This window comes from Sycon ciliatum, chromosome 6 (genome assembly GCF_964019385.1).
Source record: "Sycon ciliatum chromosome 6, ocSycCili1.1, whole genome shotgun sequence".
NCBI lineage: Eukaryota > Metazoa > Porifera > Calcarea > Leucosolenida > Sycettidae > Sycon > Sycon ciliatum.
The window spans coordinates 30,773,357-30,793,221 of record NC_088648.1 but is presented as its reverse complement, the minus strand read 5'-3'; the positions used below and the strand labels follow the sequence as shown (position 1 = coordinate 30,793,221).

Below are 19,865 nucleotides of genomic sequence, written 5' to 3'. Positions count from 1 at the left end.
ACATGGTCTACGAGCAAGAGTACATCCACTTTGGCTAGCTACGGTGCACGACCTCTGCCGGGCTAGCTGCGGGCCACTGCGCATGCCGGCCTCCTAGATCCCCCATGTACATGTGGGTCCGGGTATGCCGATCGTGTATTTAGTGTACACATAGCTGTAGATCTACTCAGTGGAATTAAAATTATTATTTGGGAGGAAGTAAAGGGGATCGAGGAGGCATGCTCCGGGCCCAATGCCAATGGCGGTGATACAGGTAATCATTGTACTTATGTACAGTGCATTTCAAAACTATAGACGGGTAGGGTTTTTGAAATATTTCAAATTTGGCTGGAACTTTTTGAGAATAGTTTTCGGAATATTGCTCAGGATCGCTCCACAATTACTCTCATTATAGTTTCTAAAGGATTGGATAACAGACGCCCAATTTGGAAAAATTTATGCACAAAGTGATCACAGATTTTATGTGGTATAGATGCTGGCATAACGGTTTTTGCCTAGGTACGCGTCTATAGTTTTGAAATGGACTGTAGTACTCAGTACATGATTGTTCGAGAGCCAGGTACATGCGCGACTCTTGCGTTGCAAGTGTTTGCTGGTTTGGCATTGTGGGGTTTCACTGACCTTCACCTTCATAGCTGTTGGAAAGAAGCTGTCAAAATGTTCTATCAGTATCGTCAGCTTTTCTTTGAATCAAACATGGTGCAGATCAGAGGGCTTGATGGTCTATCAAAGTACGATGATCCAGCTTTGTCCTGTTCCCTTACCTCCTTTCGTTTGAGACGGGCTCCTATTCCTAAGAAGTTAAACGCCATTCTACTCAATCTGCGGACAGAACTGTTTTGTCCATTCTATGAACTTGTGGAAACTATTACTACGTAGTAATAAGTCTTCCTTCCGCTGCTCCACGATCCACCTTCGAGCTTCCTGGCCTGGACCCGGACCCCTGCATCGCCAGGCTTGATCCACATCAAATGTTTGAAAAAAACACGAGTTGTGAGCAGACACCATGTTATGTACCATGGCATGAGGCATGAGTCACGTCCAACATGATTGTAACAGCTCCTCCATCCAGCTCACATACACCAGTAGTCAGTAGTCTACAGATATGGTGACCAGTGACTGGACCGGATTGGATGTAGCCTTTGTAGGTTCCGCGGTTTAGCTCCCGACCCGATCGCGACCGGTCGACCATGTGGTATGTGCATGTGCATGTACATGTGGCACATGTTGGCGTGTGTACCATGTGTACGGTATGTATCGTATACACCCAATCTGGCAATCAGTTTGCAGTTTATTTTTATTTTTATAAACAGCTTGTAGCTAGCGCATGGCATCCATTATCTGTTGAAACGTGCTGCATGCATGCAGGCGTGTGGTGCATCCATTCCGCAGAATACTGTACAAAAGTCATGTACTTGAGATTCGTACAAAAGCTATCGTACAACAAGTTAGTTGTCATTCCTGCACGCCTTTGCGAACAGTGGGCGTCTTCGAGCTTCTGTCTTCTTGGCAAAAAGACAGTTCTTGATCCACATAAGCTTGCATGCAGCCGCTTGTAATGGGAAGTGAAGATGGTAATTGAACGTGTGCAACCAAGCATCTTGCTAATTTTCTGCTGCCTAGCATGCTGCCATGCCATAGACCAGTTGAGTGGATGCGACAAAGCTGTCTCGAGTGATGACCTGACAAATAGAGTGACGAAGAAAGCTGGCTTGCAGTTCGTGGAAGATTTGATCACACGATCAAAAGCTCTGAAGTCGGGTGACGGTCCCCCATCATGTGCCTCGTTCACTTTCCCCAGCTTCAACATCAACGTCAAAGAATTTGAGCATCATGCCAGGTTGGTGGCGAGAAATGGCCAGATCCTGTCTGATTTGCTTAGCAGTATCCCGTCGAGCACTGTTGGAAATTTCAAGCCAGTCACTGGGAGGAACGCTCTAGCCGATTTGCTGAATAGTACGTGTGCGACAGAAGCAAACCCCTACGACGGGGGAAATCCAGTACTCGGTAGCCTTACTTTATCCACTCTGGTGTCCAGCAAGGAGTTGTTTGCGGCTGGATCGTGTATGGGTCATCAGACAGGTGGATCTGCTATCTGCCAATATCGCTACAGGCCCGTTACCGCGAAGAATGTGGAGGTCACATCCCTCGACTTTGGCCGATTTCCTGTGGTGACAGAGAAGTGGTTCACGCTTCCCCAAGCGAAACTTGAGGCAGTGAACCGTACGTGGGTTGAAACAGGATCACTACATGGCTCACCAATTCCTGCTTCTGTGGAAAGAACCACTTTGGGCTCTCGTTCCACCAGTCGAGTGGCTGTTGGCTACTCCGAGGGGTTGTGGACGAATCCATACTTTGACTGCTTCCTTGGTTTCATTTGGATGATCACGTATTCAACGCCTATATTTCATGTAACAGATAACAACCAACTGCAGTATGCTGGCATGACAGCAGTTGATATCAACCTTTCGGATATCGACGTTGATGAATGCTCACCCAACGCTGATGACCCACACTCAGCCTTCGATGCATTCCGTAACACTCACCTTTGCGAGCCCGAGTCTACAGAGTGCAAGCACATCCCTAATCGCGGCTTTGCATTCGGCACCTACAAGTGCCAATGTCGCAAAGGATTCTACCGTCGGGACGCTAATGGTAGCGACTTGAAAACGTCTGAGCAGTACTACAGTGGCACGGATATTGAGACGGCAACGCACTCTATTCGCAACACAACCAACTGCAGCTGCACAGCTCCAGAGAAGTGTGAAACAGAGACCACTGCAATTCGTGCTGTGCTGGAATCAGAGTACTCGTGCAAGCGCTGCCCAGAAGGCTGCGATGAATGTGTTAATGGCCGTGAGGTTTGTACAATACAGGCCCAGGCCGGCATGATTGGTGGCCTGTCAGCTATCAACATCATTGCCATGATCATGTGCATTGTGCTGATTGCCGTTGTCGTCGTGTTCCGCGGAACACACACCATCCGCTCAGCTAGCTGGCCGTTCCTGATCACCACCTTACTCGGAGCTGTACTGGCCTTGATCGGAATCATGCCCGATGCATTCGCTGGTGCCTTGGCAGACCTGAATGTGTCCGCTTCAAGCTGTGTCGTCTCAGTATGGCTGTACTATCTCGGTTTTTCACTGACCTATGGCAGTATCCTGGTGAAGACCTGGCGCTTGCATCAGATCTTCTCAACACGCCGCTTCCGTGGCAAGGGACGCAGCCGCCTTAGCAACACCGACCTCGCCTACATGCTGTCGGCCATCGTGTTCGCCTGCATCATTCTGCTTCTATTCTGGACGATCGGCATTCCGCCGAAGCCGCAGCAGTTTGAGAATGCGTCGAACCTCAAGTACCACCTGTGCGCCAGGTCATTCTTTGATGACATCATGGAAGCTATCACTCTGTTGTTCCTCTGTCCTGTGGTCTACCTCAGCTTCCAGCTACGCAACGTGAGTGACGCCTTCTCCGAGGCCAAGGAGATCCAGCTGTCTGTGTATATCTACCTGGTTGTCAAGATCATCTCCCTCATAGCAAAGCACGTCTTCACGCTGACGCCGGACCTCTCGTATCTGGTGCGCTTCCTCGAAGTTCATTTCTCATTTACCTTGCTCGCTGTCATTTTCTTTGCGCGCAAGCTGCCGAAGCTGACAGCCAGCACAGTTGAACCCACCGCATCTGCCTTTGTCATCAACAAGAAGAAGAACTCCCTGGTCGCGCAAGATACGAAAACAGTGATACATCTGGATGATGCACATCGGCGCATGAGTGACGGCTCGATAGATGGCATCTCGGCGAGCGACATCGCCCAGGCCCAGGCGAAGGGGCCGCAGAGCAAAGGTCCTGGCGCCGATCCCGAGAATGTATCCTATCTGCCGCCAGTCTCCGAGGTTGCCGGTAGCAACGGCAGCGGGAGCGGTACTGGCGACAGTGGCATTGAAGTTGCCGTGGTGACCACTTTTGCGCAGACAAATCAGGCAGTAGAGTAGTGAATGCGATATCGATTATTCACTGCAAAACGCCAGACAACACTATGACTTATAATTAGCAGAACGTTTTAATTTACAGCACTCCAATCAAGGACAGCATGGTAATAGTATCTCATGCAGGCTCCTTGATTCACCATCGTTTCTCTAGAATATCATTTGGAAACAGTTGGATCCGGACTGTGCATGCGTGCGTGCTTCCTGCAGTGCTTGCGAGTGTGTGGGTATGGGTGTGCGTGTTTGTGTGTGTGTGTGTGTGTGTGTGTGTGAGCGTGCGTGTTTGTCCAGCTGTTTGTTCTTTACATGCGCCCCGGCTATTCTAAACATGATGTATTGTTTAATACACAGGGCGGAGATCCCGCTGCTAGACCACATTCCTCGATCTGGGAATACCGAAAATGAATAAGGAAATATGTTTACGTACGTGTACGTGTGCTTCTGTGTGTGTTTGTGAGTGAGTGTGCATGTGTGTGTGTGTGGAAGAGATGTGTGCGTGCGGTGTATGTGTTAATGCATGCTCGAGGTGGCTTAAAAAAGGTCTACAATGCCACGCTTCTGGGCGAAGTCCAGGCCGATACATCAGTTGCCCATACCACTGCGCTGCTGATACAATGTTCACTTCGGAATAAGTGAGACCTCAACAGTGGACGTCACTAAGGGCATGTTCATTTAGTAGGATCGGGATCCCGATCCATTGGATTCGCACCCTTTCGATTGGTCGAATCTGGATCCGGTCAACCCACCTCGGGGAGCAGGGTTGACCGGATCCAACGGATCGAAATGTGGCCTTTGTGCGTATATGGCGGGTAAAAATCATTTTTGTACACATTGTGATACGCACACGTGGGCCCACGTCCCCGTGGACGTGGTATATACGTATGGAGAGGGGGGGTATACGACTTTTTGTATGAACGTGCGTATCTCCCCCAGCCTTTTTCCGAGCGACCCTGTACTTCGATGTACGTGGGTTCAAATTAAAAAAAAAAAAAAATTATTTCTCCACAAAACCTGACTGCGTGTACGCGTCAAGAACTGTGCCTGTCTGATGACACGATCGTAGAAGTCTACGACCACCCGTTTTGGTTTTTTCACCATAGACGTAGACGTAAACGGGAGTCGGAGAACGTGGTGTGATGACAGCCTAAGTGGATTGGGGTACAAATTTATGACTCTCTCCCCAGGTCGATCTCGGATCTGGTCGTACACTGCCGCGTTCGGAGTTGCCAAGGGCAGCTACATGATTTGAAAACTCCGTATGGCGGAACACAGATGCGCATGTAGTTTACGTAAGACTATGCGAGTTCGTTATAAGTGAGTCGACTGTACAATGCCATGTAAATTTACCTGCTAAAGCAACAAGCAAAGCGTATACAGTATACAACAACAAGCCCGATAACGGATTAACTTAAAGCACTGCTCAATGAAATCCAGCCGCGTCACTCAAGTTTGCGCCTGGCACCATTCCCCAGCCCAGTGTTCACAGGTCTAGGGCTGCGCAACGCCCGGCGCGTACTTGAGTGGCGCGACTGGATTTCATTGAGTGATACATGCTACTACTGAGTACTGTACATGTGCAGCAGAGTACGCCACGCCGCAGACAGTAGTGAACTCTCGCGGTGCATCATAACCACAGTCAAAGTCCCCTGGAGCGTGGAGCTGTCCCGGAAAAAATGTACAGGCGTGTTTTATGATGCAATGCATGGCGTGTGTACAGCAACCGTATTAGAGAGGTTAAGATGATGCACTTTATTTCCGACGTGCCGCGCAATTTTACGTCAAATTTGGCGTAAGACTCCAAATTTCGACGCGAGCGGAAAGTCACTTGCGTTGTTTTTTTTTGACGCACGAGCCAAATAACGCGACCTGAACCTGTTTGCGCCACGTCAGAAATAACGTGCATCTTAACCTCTCTATTATCTGACACACCCCATAGACCGACAGCAGGGGATTGCGTGCAACTCCCTGACCAGTAGTGACTCCCTGAGGAAATACAGCAGCATTTGATCCTACATACATGTACTGTGGAGATCGAATCTAACGACCTTGCATACAACGACAGATTGAGTTTAGCGGCACAATTCTGTTGCCCAAGTGGTTTTATATAATAGTAAGTCGTTAGCTAAGCCTTGATCGGGTTAAGTAACAGATCGAATCTACTAGTAGTGACATTTTGTTCTCTCCCGACGGAGTATTGTTATATCCAATCTCCACTGTACAGACTTGCAACAGAATATTATGTGTGCCGGTGTCGGCGGGCAGGTTGACGCCGTTGTACAGAAGACCGGACACCGCACCGGCAAGGAGCGCTCTGATCACAATGACGCCGACTTGAAATTCCGCGTCACAGCACAGCACTGCGCGTGTGTGAGTTCGCACACACACTGTGGAGTAGTGTGCGTTTGGTTGCACGGGACAGAGAAAGAATGTGCTAAAAAATATCTAAACCTGAATAGAGACCGGTGACTCAAAGCTATGTTAAAAGTTTTAAAAATTGTCGGAAACTGTATTTAAAAAATATATTCCACTGAGTATAAGCAGAAGTAGAGCCTCGAAGACGACAGATAAAAATGTGCGAACAATCAAGCGAGTATACTTACGATATTCACGGAAAGGCGGGACTGGCAGGGACGATGAGAATAGGGAGGAAAGAAAGAAAGGTGGCCTTTTGAGTGTCGGTATCACGAGTCGCAGAAAGGCAGACAGAAGGACGGGGAGCACTGAGAAGATGATGGCTTTCGGGTGGTACAGTCTGATAGTGGTGTATCGCGGATACAAACGCACAAGCACTGTTGGTAGAGCACAGGGACATTGAGATGGTGCGAGTTACAGACACAAGAAGAGACTGGTTCAACCGATTTAAATGTAGAAAAGGAAAGCAAAAGGCCAAGGAGCGAGCCAACACTGGGGACGGCCAAGAAGTTAGGCATTCGGTTCAGAAAAATATCGTTGCAGACTTGAGACATTTACTCGTGGAAACCAGGAAACACTTTCAGGTTCAAACGGACGGGTGAAAATTAGGGCAAAGGCAGCGCCACTGCCCGTTACTGAATGCAGCAAAGTACACTGAGCGCTAAAATTGGGAATAAATATATAAAATATTAAAATATTACTGGTACATATGCGAGTGCTATTCGTAGAGCCATGGGAGCGGTGTGTGTACAAAAAAAAAGGAATTTAGGCATGAAGGTGCCAGTGCTATTGTAATTGTAGCTACAGCTTTGTCTGATGCCAGATCCTGTCAAGCCACTCTTTGACATCTTCGCAGGGTACGGGGAGAGTAGGTTTAAATCATTTTGCTCGCTGCACGGCAGGCAAGTGCGTGCATGAACTGACGTGCACACACACAAACTCACGTGCTCACACGTGAACTCACGTGCCCACGCACACAAACTCATGTACATTCACACGCGAGCGCGGCGAGGAGAATAAGTGAGCTAGGCGCTGGCGTGACTTTCACTACATATCCTCTGCTTGGACACGGCGACAATTCACCGAGCACCTGGTGACGAGTGGCGCTTGGAGTTTTGCCTCGGGCTGCCAATGCATCCGCTGCAATGGACACGCGCACACACACGCACACTCGCACACACTGCAACACGCACCGACACGCTTGGCCACCGGGAGAAATACGGTGCGCTGAAAGCGGAGTCACGAAGCAGTCCTGAGGTAGGAACATCACTGCTCAGCTGTTGCTAATGACACACGAGATGAGCGTGGCAGGGACGCGTGGTGACTGGGCACGAGGTGAGAGTCCAACCGGAATCTACCTGGCTGTAAGCACACACCTCTGAGTGTCCCAGTTTACTGGTAGTATAGCATAGAACTCATTACAAATCTGCCACTACATGTGTGTGTGTAGGAATGCCCGGAGTCCGGAGGCAGGCACCGCCCTGAGTGTCTACCATTCGAGAACGTTATGCTGCATGCCACGAGCTCTTCTCCTCTAAGTGCCTCGGTTGCTTGAAGCATTCCCTGCGATATGGGGTTGGTTGCACATCACCACTGCTGAGCCGGAGGGACTGGCAACATCAGAGCTATTTCTTGCTGGATACGCTCGGGAAAGTCCCGCTGTCCTGACGAGAAAGCGTGACGATCTTCTTCAGAATGGCCGGTTGTGAGCTGGTGGACTGCTCGTCTTTCTTGCTAGACACCTTGCTGCTACCTTTGGACTTGGTCTGAGCGTCAGGCTTTCCTTTGTGGCCCTTGGCCGCTGATGACAGGCTCGGTTTACTGTCGTTCTTCTTAGAGTGGCCGGCCTTCATCGGCGGCGGCGGTGGGGCATTAAAGCTCGCACTCGCCATGCCTGATCGGCCCATGGAGCCAGAGCTGTCCAGAATGTCCACCGACTGTCTGTAGTAAGGCCGGTATTGCTGCTGGTCATGGTGCTGGTGGTGGCTGGATGGGGGCGCTACGGCCGGCCCGGATGACGAAGCAGCGCTAGGACTCGGCGATGCGAGCAAGTCCTCGCTACCTCCGAACCTCGCCGACATCCTTGGATTGCCCAGCGAGGGTCTGGAGAAGCCGCCCGCACTCTCCGCGCCACTCTCACCACCCTCGTAGCCGCCGTCTCGATTGCCGTCGCTGTCCGGGTATGTCAGCATCGAGTACAGGTCCTCCTCCTCGCAGTTAGAAGCGGAGCTCAAGCGAGAAGTGGCGCTATGTGTTTGTCGGCGGCCGTGCTTGCGGATCGAACCCACGGAGCGTCGCCGCTCAAACACCTCCAGCAGTTCTACGCTGCCCTGTTTGGCTTCCACTTTCTTGGCCGGCACCTTGGGTGGGCGATCGCGCACCCGCAAGCTTTTCCGTTTGGTCACCAGGACCCGGGCATACTCGGACGCCGGTGCCTCCTCCTCGTCGTTGGCAAACGCTGACGAGGAGTCTTCGTCGGCGCTGGTGCCCGTACGCCCGCCGTCGAGCATGACGCTGGCGTAGGTGTTGTTCTCCACCGTGGCCGTTTGCGTCCGAACCAGGTGCTGCTTTGACGGCAGCGCGGCGAATGAGGTGGCTGGTGCCTGCGGTAGCTTGGCATAACCGGACCGCTTTGCAGCTGCATTGTTAGCCGACGACGGCTGTGCTCCTGTCGGTGATTGCGTACCGTCGGGGGTTCTGCCGTCATTCCAGCCCACGCTGCTGTTGAAGTCTCCCGTAGGTGGCGGATGTCCGGGCACGGCGCTGGTAACGGTCATCGAACGGCTCTGTTTCTGCATGGCCGACGGACGGCTGCTACCAACTGTTGTGCGCCGCTTGGGCACCGAGTAGTCGGGTTCTGCTGCCTGCTTGCTGGCTCTCCGCCTGGAGAGGCTGCTGGCCACGACCGTCTTACCGTCGATGTCGACCGAGCCCGCGGCGCGACGGTTGATTTTGGAGTACTCGGCGGGGCTGAGGCGTGACGCGGGAGCACTGCCACCACCACTGCTGGATGCCGTTGTGGCTGGTTCTGCGACGACGCTTTCATCTGCACGGCTGCTGCCGCGCGTCGGCGATGTGCACTGGGAGAACGAGACTTCCGCCGTCTTGACCGATGAAACGCTGGGTGAGAGCGGCGGTGGATTCAGTGGCATGGCCGGTGGCATGCGTGGCAACGATCCATTAGCCACGACGTGGTCGGGTTGAGACGACGACACATCCTGGCCGTCGCCCTTGGCATCCTGCTTGTTGGGCAGCAAGTCATCCAGTGAGGGGAATTGCCCGCCGCGGTAGAACGCCTGAACTCCGTCGATCATGGACGCTCCGTCGACGGACTGCTCATCCACACTGGGCTCCTCGGACATCTGACTGAACTGATTGCGGAGCCGCGCTATCAGCGGGTCGACGAAGCACTCTGTGGCGTCGGCTGCTGGTGGTGGTGGTGGTGGGGGTGGCAGCATGTCATTACTAACCTGGGTACTGCCGGCAGGGAGATCGCCGGGCGGAGGGCAGCACGGCGGCGGTGGGACGTACCCGGAGCTGCGGAACGTGGAGGCTGGCACGTCCGAGTAACGCTCACCGATCTGTGAGCCGTTCATATACTTGCCCGGCTTAAGGGTCACCGATCGGCGCATCTCCCCGACCTTGGTCGGCGACGTGCACGCCGAGATCTGGCCAATGAACATGGCCGGCAGGGAGTTATCTCCCCCCTTGGGCGAGCGGCTCTTCTTGCCACTGCTTCTCCTCTTGCTACCGCCGGTGGATTGGGGCGACGGCGGGATGGAGTGACGCGGTGATGTCGGCGAGCGAGGCGTGCTGCATCCGGAACGATCGCTGGTCGGCGTGTGGCAGCTGCTGCCCGAGCTGCGACGCATGAACCGCAGCGGGCTGTGGTACAGGCTGAAGCGCGAGCGCTTCTCCGGCTCCTGCGGCTTGTCGGAGGCGTGCATCGTGGCCGTCAGGATGGGTGATGTCATTCTGCGTGACGGCGGCGGCTTGACAAACGTGGTGTAGAGACCGCTGGCGTCATCACCACCCCCGTTGCCTGCCACGTCCTCCAGGGAATCCGATGCCATCTTGACCATCGGCCCGCCCGGCTGGAAGCGCGCTTTGACCGACTCGTCCGTGTACATGGCGTACTCCGGCGCCTCGGCCAGCGACTGTGCTGCCTTCTGCAGATTGCGAGTGGTCCTGGAGGAGAGCGAGTGAGGGTCTTCGTAATCCGACGGCGTGCCCGTCGCCGACATGATGCTGGCGTCGGGCGTGAGTATGGGCAGCGGTGGTGGAGATCGCGAGGACGCCGGTGATTCTAGTGGCGATGCAGACGGTGACTGTGACCTGATTGGGGCACTGCCCGCACTCGCTTTAGACACTCGCCGAGCACCGACTCCGCCGCCAAGGTGATTTACCACCGATATGGCGGAAGAGCGACGTCGTGGCATCGGCTTGAACTCCTCGTAGTCGCTCGGCGCGTTTGTGCTGACCATGCTGCAGTGCTGTAGAGAGGAGTACGCTGACGCATCGCCTTCGTCGCCATCGACGACCACCGCCGTTGGCTCCGGTTGCTGCGCAGTTGACGACGCTCCGGAGGCCAGAGAGGACACGGGTGAATCGGCCTGCGACACCGATGTTCCGCTGTAAGTGAACACTGCTCCCAGGCTGGCGCGCTTGGTGTTCGCGCAGCTCCCGGGTAGTGTGTCTCGGGACGATACCCCCGACACGACCCCCATGCTCTGGCCGGGGGGAACCGGCGGCGGTCTCATAGGCACCTGGTTTCCCACGTTACGCCGAGGTGGCTTTGGGTGGGGAGCCGTCCTCCCGCCTGTCGGTGCGGGTGGCGGAGACGTCTTGGGTCGTTCTAGACGCGTGTAATCCCCGTCGCCGACCTGCTGTGGCAGCGGAGAGTGTGTAGTTGTGTACTCGTCCCGACTCAGCGGTGATGACGGCAAGGAGGGTGAGGGGGTGGATTGTGCGGCAGGAGTGGCCGTGGGCAGCGACTGCGTGCACATGTCCAGCGGAGGTGGGGGAGGATACGAAGGCGCTGGCTCAAGCATGGACAGCTCGCTCACCGTCGCTTCGCCGTGTATTGTGTAACGATCGTTGGTTCCGAACACGTCGTCCGTCGCCGACTCCCTCGGGGGTGGCGGAGGTAGGCGGCTTGGACGCTTGGCCACCAAATCGGCAGCATCGGCATCCGGCACGCATGACACCGTGTCACTTCGTAAGAATCTAGTGCTTGTGGCGGGGTCGACCGGCAAGGATTCTTGCTTGTGCAATCGTTTCGGCCGCTCGATGGTGCTTGACCGGGGTAACGCGGACGCTCGCTGGCGGTACTGGGAGAAGGCTTCCAGCGCTGAGGGGTCGTGCGGTGCAACGTCATCGAGTACGGGGTCGTCAGTGTCTGCCTGTCGAGTGGGCTGAGGAGAGTCTGTCAGCAGCAGAAACCTTTCCAACAACACCTGCTTTGCCTTGGATGTGGTGGATGACACGGACCCTGTCGTGTCACAGGATGGCGAGGGAGACGGCGGCGAGGGAGACGGCGGCGGATATGACGGCGGGGAAAGCTCCTTCAAGCCTCTAGCCGGCGACTGCGATGGAGGTGGCGGCGGGGGCTGACTGGGCGGAGGCTGTAGCGGCTTTCCAGTCGGTTGCTGCGGTTTCCGGGGAGGCGTGCCGTTGTTGGCTGGTGCAGCTGGTGGTGGTGGCAACGGGTCATCATCAAATTGTCCAACATAAACACACGCCCTCTCTAATGCAGAGACCAGCAAACAGATGAGCACGGACACACATGCACACGCACACACACACATGTGCACACACACACACACATACATACACACGTACACACACACACAGTTGAACCGGTTTTTATGCAGAGATTTACAAAAAGAAATTTGGTATTATTCCTTTCTTGCATCTGGCTATGTGTTGGTGTGTGCATGAGTCAGACAGAGAGAGAGAGAGAGAGAGAGAGAGAGAGAGAGAGAGAGAGAGAGAGAGAGAGTGAGAGTGAGACAAGAGAGAGATAGAGGCAGAGATAGAGATAGAGAGGGAGAGGAGAGAGAGAGACAGAAGAGAGACAGAGAGAGACAGAAGAGAACACCAGACACACTGGACTGTAAACAATTGTGCATACCTTGGCTTGTACTTGTACTGGCTGCCAGAGGAACTATGCAGGAAATAACAAGGGCGTATCGACATACACATATACACGCATGCACAGACACAGACACACACACAGACACACACACGCACACACACATACACACACACACACATGGCTCGCATGAGACTCACGCAGACTGAGTTTACGTTCCTGCAGGAACTTCATCATCCTGAAGAATCAAGGCACAGATGCAGCTCCTAAAGCGGTGGTGGTTGTGGAGGTGGTCTTTGAAGAGATCAGATCCACCACAAAGTAGTCAAAGACCGAAAGTTCCATTTGAGGGCAAGATAGGCACCACAAAAATCTGCTCAAATCACAGTGTCTAGCAATGTCTGACCGTTCCAGAAAGTGCCAGGATACCATGAGTAATGTCGAAATTGTGTTGCGCTCTCCGGTGTGCGTGCGTGTGTGCACGTGCGTGATGGGTACCTCTCCAAGCCGACATTCGTAGGCTTTCTAATAGGGGTTAAACGACTAGTACGAATATCCGAATAATCTTCGGATCGCAATAAATTGTTATCTCCTCGCCGTTTGTTGAAATCCGAATAATCGTTTGAAACTTTCAAACAAACGAAAACTCGAAATGTTGTACTTGATCGACTTTTCAAAAGCGTTTCCCGTACCGCGCGGCCACTGGTATGGGTGCCTTTGAGTAAGTATTTTGGACGATGCGATCATTGACACCAGATCACGGCAAGCTGTGAGATACGACAGGTAACGGTAGCAAGATATACTGTACAACACGATATTCTTTTGGTGTAACTTTAATCTCGGTGATTTCGGTAGTGAAAACCAGGCACCTAAATTTAGATTACACCTAAAAGGCACTAGGGTATACACTGTTTGTGATGGGAATGCTGGTCACCTGATTCTAAAATACACCTGAAACCTGGCAGGTCCGTGGCACCGAAATTTTGATGCACCTAAAATGACATGAATTACAGTAGTCGAGACGCACGGTGACTTCAGTTCACCCTGCAACCACACGTGTTGCAAACGGAACGCTTGTGCGTAGTTTCGTTACGTACTTGAGCTTGTCACCTCGATACTCTTTCCGGTCCGACATGTTGGCGTCTGACAGTTTCCGTTCTCTAGACTCTATTTGTTTACCCAGGGCGCGAAATAACGGTCGGACATCGGACAATTTCCGACCGTTTACGGTCGGTTTCCGGATGTTTTGCACACATCCGGACAAAGCGTCCGCGCCCTTTTTTTTGCAAAGTAAAAAAAAGAAAAGGCACGTCAATCCTTTGTCTCATAGTCATTAGTGATGTCGTCTGGCAAGAGAAAGCCAAGCACTGCTGATGAAAAGAAGCCCAGTACTGTAAACTGTGAAATTATTGCCATGGTTTAATTTCTGCGAAATTCGCGACCGCGTGGAAGTCGCGAAATTTAGACAGCGCGAAAAGGAGATCCATGAACGGTTTAGCAAGAATGCCATTCTGCAATCGCAAAATTAAAACCTCGCAAACCCGTCCGGATTCTGAAAACGCGAACTAAAAACGCCGCGAAAATTTCACGCTTAACAGTATTTGTGACAAGTGGGTCGGCGAGTATGATAGGGAGCTTTCAACTTCTGTTTGGCTGAGCTATGAGCGCAGTCCCTCGGATCATAGCGTTGTCGAAAATTTGAAGTGTAAGATGAGTTCCCGTTTTGTTGATAAAATTCGCAGCAGCAAGAATTTTTCTAACTCCTTCGTCGTTGGCTCCAGGAACCTGAAAACGTCAACCTTCAAAGATCGCGCTGCTTCTGAAATGCATCGCCGTGCCATGGCATTGTTTGGCAAGGAGCAGTCAAGCAAGTGCAAGCTACTAGTGTTTGTCGGGAGATGCCTTCACGGGAAAGCTAGTGCCACGTTGTCTGTACTGTTCGTCAGATCTGCTGGCAGGGAACCCGTCATCAGAGGTCCAGTGGTCTGCTCAGTCAGCCATCCTCCACTCGCTCTGACGCTTCTCGGCCGTGCGTCGCAGGATCTACACTCTGGAACCTGCTGCCGGATGACGTTCGGACCATAGCAAGACAGAAAAGGTTTAGCATAAGTTGCCTACCATATTGTTGCTCAGACTAACCCTCCCCCTAGCTCTCCTCGACCACCCTGTCACCCCTGATACTCGCTTCACTTCTCTGTCAGATACTTCTTCTTTCGTAATTTTCTAAGTCCTGTCCTCTCTTTTCTAAATGCGGCTTATCCATTCGCCTTTATATCATTGGGCCTAGATCCCGTTTATTGTGCGAGTTAAAATAAACCAACCAACCAACCAAGCGGAAACCCAATAGAGTATGCGCCAATCGCTCGAGCCTTGTGCAAACTTGACGACGCAGCAGCAGCCAAGGTCTTTTCACGTTGTAATAACATTTCGATGGTATTAATTCTACACTGAACATTGTGTGATTTGATGTGACAATTTGCATGTCCGGACATGTTCGGCCATTTTTGCAACTGGCAGGACATTGTGTCAGAGCACATTTTAATCCTTAGCGCATGCCCTGTTACCCCTTGCAGTATCATGGCGACTACGGCTGGAAAGCTGGCGTCTCAACGTTCCTTCGGTTGGGAGCACATTTCTCAACCGGTAGAGAACAAAGGAATGTGTAGCCACTGCAAGCACTCCTACTCCTATAGTGGAGGGACGACGAACCTCCAGAACCATTTGAGAACTAGTCATCCCTTCGTCGTTTCGAAGCCTGCTGCGAACCACGCCTCTAGCTAAGTGACAACTGGGCAAGGGACTCTCCCCATAACGTCGCTCGGCGTTCGGCAGTCGCGGACACCGTGCAGCACGGCGAAGGTCTCCCAAATATACAACCTGCGGGTGGACTGGATCTGCCAGAATATGCGACCTCTGGGGATTGCCAGCGAAGGAGGTTTTGTGAGGCTCATGTCGTTCCTGAAGCCTGGCTTCACTGTGCCATCGCGAACCTGCATCGCTGGCATGATCCAAAAGTGCCACGCAAGAGCACGAAAAGAACTGATGGAGCTACTCCAGAACGCTCCAGCACTTGACCTCACCACAGATGCCTGGACGTCAAAGGCCACGATCTCTTACCTGACCTCCAAGTGGAAACTGCTTCCACGTTCTTCATGCAGTGTTTGCGTCCCATTCTTGGCATTTGAATGATAAATGCCTGACAAAGAACGAATAAGCAAGGATTGGCTGCTGGAAATGTGGGGAGACGAGCGTCCGCTTGCTGTCCTGATTCGCCAACGACGGCTTGAGTGGCTGGGCCATATTGCTCCCATGCCATCGGAGCGCATCCCGCAGATTCTGTTGTTCGGCCTGCTCCCACCTGGTGGCCCACGCAAGCGCTGGAAAGACTGCGTTAATGCAGAGCTGAAGGCCCTGAATGCCGTGGAGGGATGGTACGAACTGTAGCGTACCAAGGCAAAGTGTACTACCTAGGTCAAGGCGTGTATGTACATGTATGTACATGTATGTGTGTGTGTGTGTGTGTGTGTGTGTGTGTGTGTGTGTGTATGTGTGTGTGTGTGTATGTGTGTGTATGTATGTGTGTGTGTGTGTATGTGTGTGTGTGTATGTGTGTGTATGTATGTGTGTGTGTGTGTGTGTGTGTGTATGTGTGTATGTGTGTGTATGTGTGTGTGTGTGTGGGTGTGTGTATGTGTATGTGTGTGTGTATGTGTGTGTGTGTGTGTGTGTGTGTGTGTATGTGTGTGTGTGTGTGGGTGTGGTGTGTACCGTATTTCCTTGAACAGCCGCCGCGGCCTGTATTCAAAACTAGCAAAACGGGTGCGGATCTGAAAAATAGTCGTACGTCACAATGTGCGTGCTGTATGCGTAGAGTTCACATACAATGTGCACTGTTGAACCTTTGTTGTCCAGCTACACTGTAGGCTAGTGCATCTTCTTTTCTTTTCCAGTTGCACTGGAAAGAATATCATGGCGAGGGAGCTTGAGGCTCGACTAGCAAGTTAGTTGCATGTTCAGCAGTCCATCATGCCGACGAGGATGAAGTAGAGGGGCTTCAAGAAGACGTCGACGCTGAAAATTTTGGATGCAGTAATAAAAAAGGACGCGCAAGTTTTGTTCTCTCCCGTTTGATTTTTCTCTCTTTCTGCGTTCGTTTCTTTCATATCGTCAGTGTCCACTTTCTCCTAGACAAGTAATTAGTTCTCCGATCTGAGTTCTTGGTTTTGTAGATTTGACAATCCTCAGTGCGTCTTACATTTCATCCGTTTAGGGGTCGTCCGCAATTATCGAAAGTTTTTTCCAATCCGTAGTAGCTTCGAAAGTGGGTGGGTGGGTCAAGGACAGTTACGGATTGAAAAACTTCCGAAATGACACGTGCGCGTGCCACGTGTACGTCTACGTGTAGCCCCTGTTTTCCACGCGCGGCTGCGCGCGAACTGTCTACTACAAATATTTTTGTAGTTCTGGCAGTTTCTGCGCCCACGCGCGCGCTTCATTGGGTGCTCCTGGGCCGGGGATCATAAAGTTCGGCGCATTCGACGGCGAGTCGACACTTTCTATTTTTGAGTTTCACTGTCTCCTTCGTCCAGAGTACCGTCTACCATGCACTCCTTTGAAGTCCTTCCGTCTAGCGCTGGCGCTGACGACTGTTATTGACTATGTCCAGACAGGCGACGTTGTTTGGAAAGGCGGTGAAGAAGCAGCCCTTTTTCAAAACCGCTGGTGACTCTGATTATTACAGAACAATAAATTGCTTGTGGCAGTTGTCCAAGACGACGAACAAGGATGTATTCTTTGCCGAAGCGAAAAAGGAATGGACGAGTTTGTTCCATATGTGTTGGGGTGTGTGTCCATCAATAATATTTTATTACGGACTGGGGGGGGGGGGGGGGTGGGTGGGTGGGTGAGGAAAAATTTGAAGCTACTACGGATTGGAAAAAACTTTCGATAATTGCGGACGACCCCTTACTTTGTTCGCGTCCCATTTTCTTTTTTGGTGGTCGATAAAATAACTCGTCTTGCTCTTCGTTATGTTGTGAGAGGTCATCATCATGGCGTGTTCGATTTATTCCCTTCTTTAGATCGCCTTTGAGTCCTTTGTCCGAACAGAGAGCAGCACTAGCTGCATGTGAAGGAGTATGACATCGTAGCTGAAGGTCATCTCGTAGCTGTGAAATTGCGTATAAATTGTGAACTGCTCTGCACTTGTGTACGAATAACCCTCAGTTCAAATAAACTGGCGGCGCTTATTCAAGGGGCGGCTGGTAATCAAGGGGCGGCGGGTGTTCAAGGGCGGCTGGTAATCAAGGGGTGGCGGGTGTTCAAGGGGCGGCTGGTAATCAAGGGGCGGCGGGTGTTCAAGGGGCGGCTGGTAATCAAGGGGCGGCTGGTAATCAAGGGGCGGCGGGTGTTCAAGGAAACACGGTATGCATGTTCTCAACACCCGAGACGCCGATCATAAAGTAACCACTGAAAGTTGCAAACCGAATGAAAACTGCACTATTTCTGTTAGGGCTGAAACGATCATTCAATATCATTAACGATCGATATGTTGGTTTTATCGATTCTTGTCGGCTCTACCCGTGTACCTCGAACACCAGTTTATGAAGAAATTCCACGATACCTTTACCACGTTAGAAATTTGTGGCTCCACACTGTTGACATATGTAGACATTCGGCTGGTTTATCAACATGAACTAGAGGATTTCACGTTGTTTCTAGAGCGAAGAATCTTGTCATCACCCTCCGGCAACTGCTCTGACCTTTCCCACAAATGAACTGAAAAGACAAAGTCTTCTCTCCCGATCTCTTTCAAAGCCACAAGTCAATTTTACTGCGCTTGAAAGAACATAATTGTACTTGTATTCACTATCGGATGGAGTGCAAGGTCTAGAATACCGTCACTGATATGCATGCATAAACAATCGTTAGCACTCGTTTTGAACACTAACGTTTATCGATTCCACTCTGTATAATTGTTTCAGCCCTAATTTCTGTGAACGATATTTCTTGTTTGTTTCACAGAGCAGGTTTTAAAGTGCTCAGCAGCTGGGTAGGGCGTAGCACGGTCCAATAGTCTGCCAATACCCCCCCCCCCCCCCCCCCCCCCCCGTCCTCCACGCCGCTGCCTAACATACACACTGAAGAGCACAGCTTACTACCCACAGCAAGACACAGAGAAGGAGAGAGGCAGGGAAGGAGGGAGAGAGAGAGGGAGACGGAGAGAGAGAGAAAGAGAGAGAGAGAGAGAGACGGAGAGAGAGAGAGAGACGGAGAGAGTGTGTGAAAGAGAGAAAAAGAGTCACACACACACGAACATACACAGACACAAACACACAGACACATGAAGAGAACACATAAAAAGCGTGCGGCTTACTTGGTGCTGATATCGTAGGCTTGGTGTCAAGTCCCCCCGCAGCCGCTCTCGCCGTTGCATCTGCTGCGGCAGATTTAATGGAATCGCCGTGTTTCAACTACACAGAAACCACAGATTAGGATAGCAGATACCAACCATTGTCCATGCATCCATACACAGCCGAGTGCCCCCCCCCCCCCCCCTCCTTCCCCTCCCCAGGTGTGTAGCTCGTACATCTGTGTTGTGGTGACCATGTACCAGAGCTTATCTGTGGTGTGGTGACCATGTACCTCATATTCACCAGTTTTACCTATTTTCACTACGTGGTACCTATAGCAGCTATAGCAGCTATAGCAGCTATAGCAGGTATAGCAGCTATAGCAGGTATAGCAGCTATAGCAGCTATAGCAGGTGTGGTGACCGGACTGAGCTGACTGTATACAAGCTACACGCCTGCTTCCGACACTGTAAATATACAAATTTTCGGCAGCTATTTAATTTCGGCTATATTCGGCACCGACCCAAAACGCCTAAATTAAAACGCCGATGACATTTTTCACAGCATCTGTCGCACTATACCATGCCCTCTACCCCACGCCGAAAATAAACTGCCGTCGAAATGTCAAAAATCGTGAAGTGCCGAAATTTTGTATATTTACAGTATAAGACTTGCGCAGTTGCTGTGTTTGCTTCTTTTCGTTGTTTTCTTTCTTTGTACCTATACTCTTTCCCGAATTATGAAAATATTCTGAGTAGGAGGTCCCCTCGACAGGCCTAGATCCTCTGGGTAATCCTTGAAATACAAAAAATACACAAGAGGCGAGGCTACGCGCAGGACAACACCCGGTGTCTGTACGTGCTTGCCAACGTGTTGTGCAAGCACACCAGGATTGTCTGTAGACAATCAACAATGTAGATGAGGCCCTATGAAGCCCGGCATTGTGGCGACACGCGGTTTTGACACGGCTGGGTAAATCAGTTAAATACGAGTACCGCGGCAAAATGACAGTAAACGCAT

General features: G+C 51.7%; 2 protein-coding genes across 2 annotated transcripts in view; one reads left to right on the top strand and one right to left on the bottom strand.

Moving 5' to 3' along the window:
• Positions 1–1,425: 1,425 nt before the first annotated feature.
• Positions 1,426–4,412, top strand: LOC135819895 (uncharacterized). The gene has a single exon (XM_065333196.1). The coding sequence runs from the start codon at positions 1,572–1,574 to the stop codon at positions 3,990–3,992; it is 2,421 nt and encodes an 806-aa protein (XP_065189268.1). The 5' UTR covers positions 1,426–1,571; the 3' UTR covers positions 3,993–4,412.
• Positions 4,413–6,265: 1,853 nt separating this feature from the next.
• Positions 6,266–19,865, bottom strand: part of LOC135819894 (mucin-2-like) — an 18,200-nt gene continuing 4,600 nt past the window's right edge. Inside the window, exons 5-7 of the mRNA XM_065333195.1 lie at positions 18,869–18,965; positions 12,532–12,564; positions 6,266–12,144 (exon numbers count right to left, since the gene is read on the bottom strand). Coding sequence (XP_065189267.1) covers positions 8,024–12,144; positions 12,532–12,564; positions 18,869–18,965 — 4,251 coding nt within the window. The 3' untranslated portion in view covers positions 6,266–8,023. The remainder of the gene's footprint in view (positions 12,145–12,531; positions 12,565–18,868; positions 18,966–19,865) is intronic.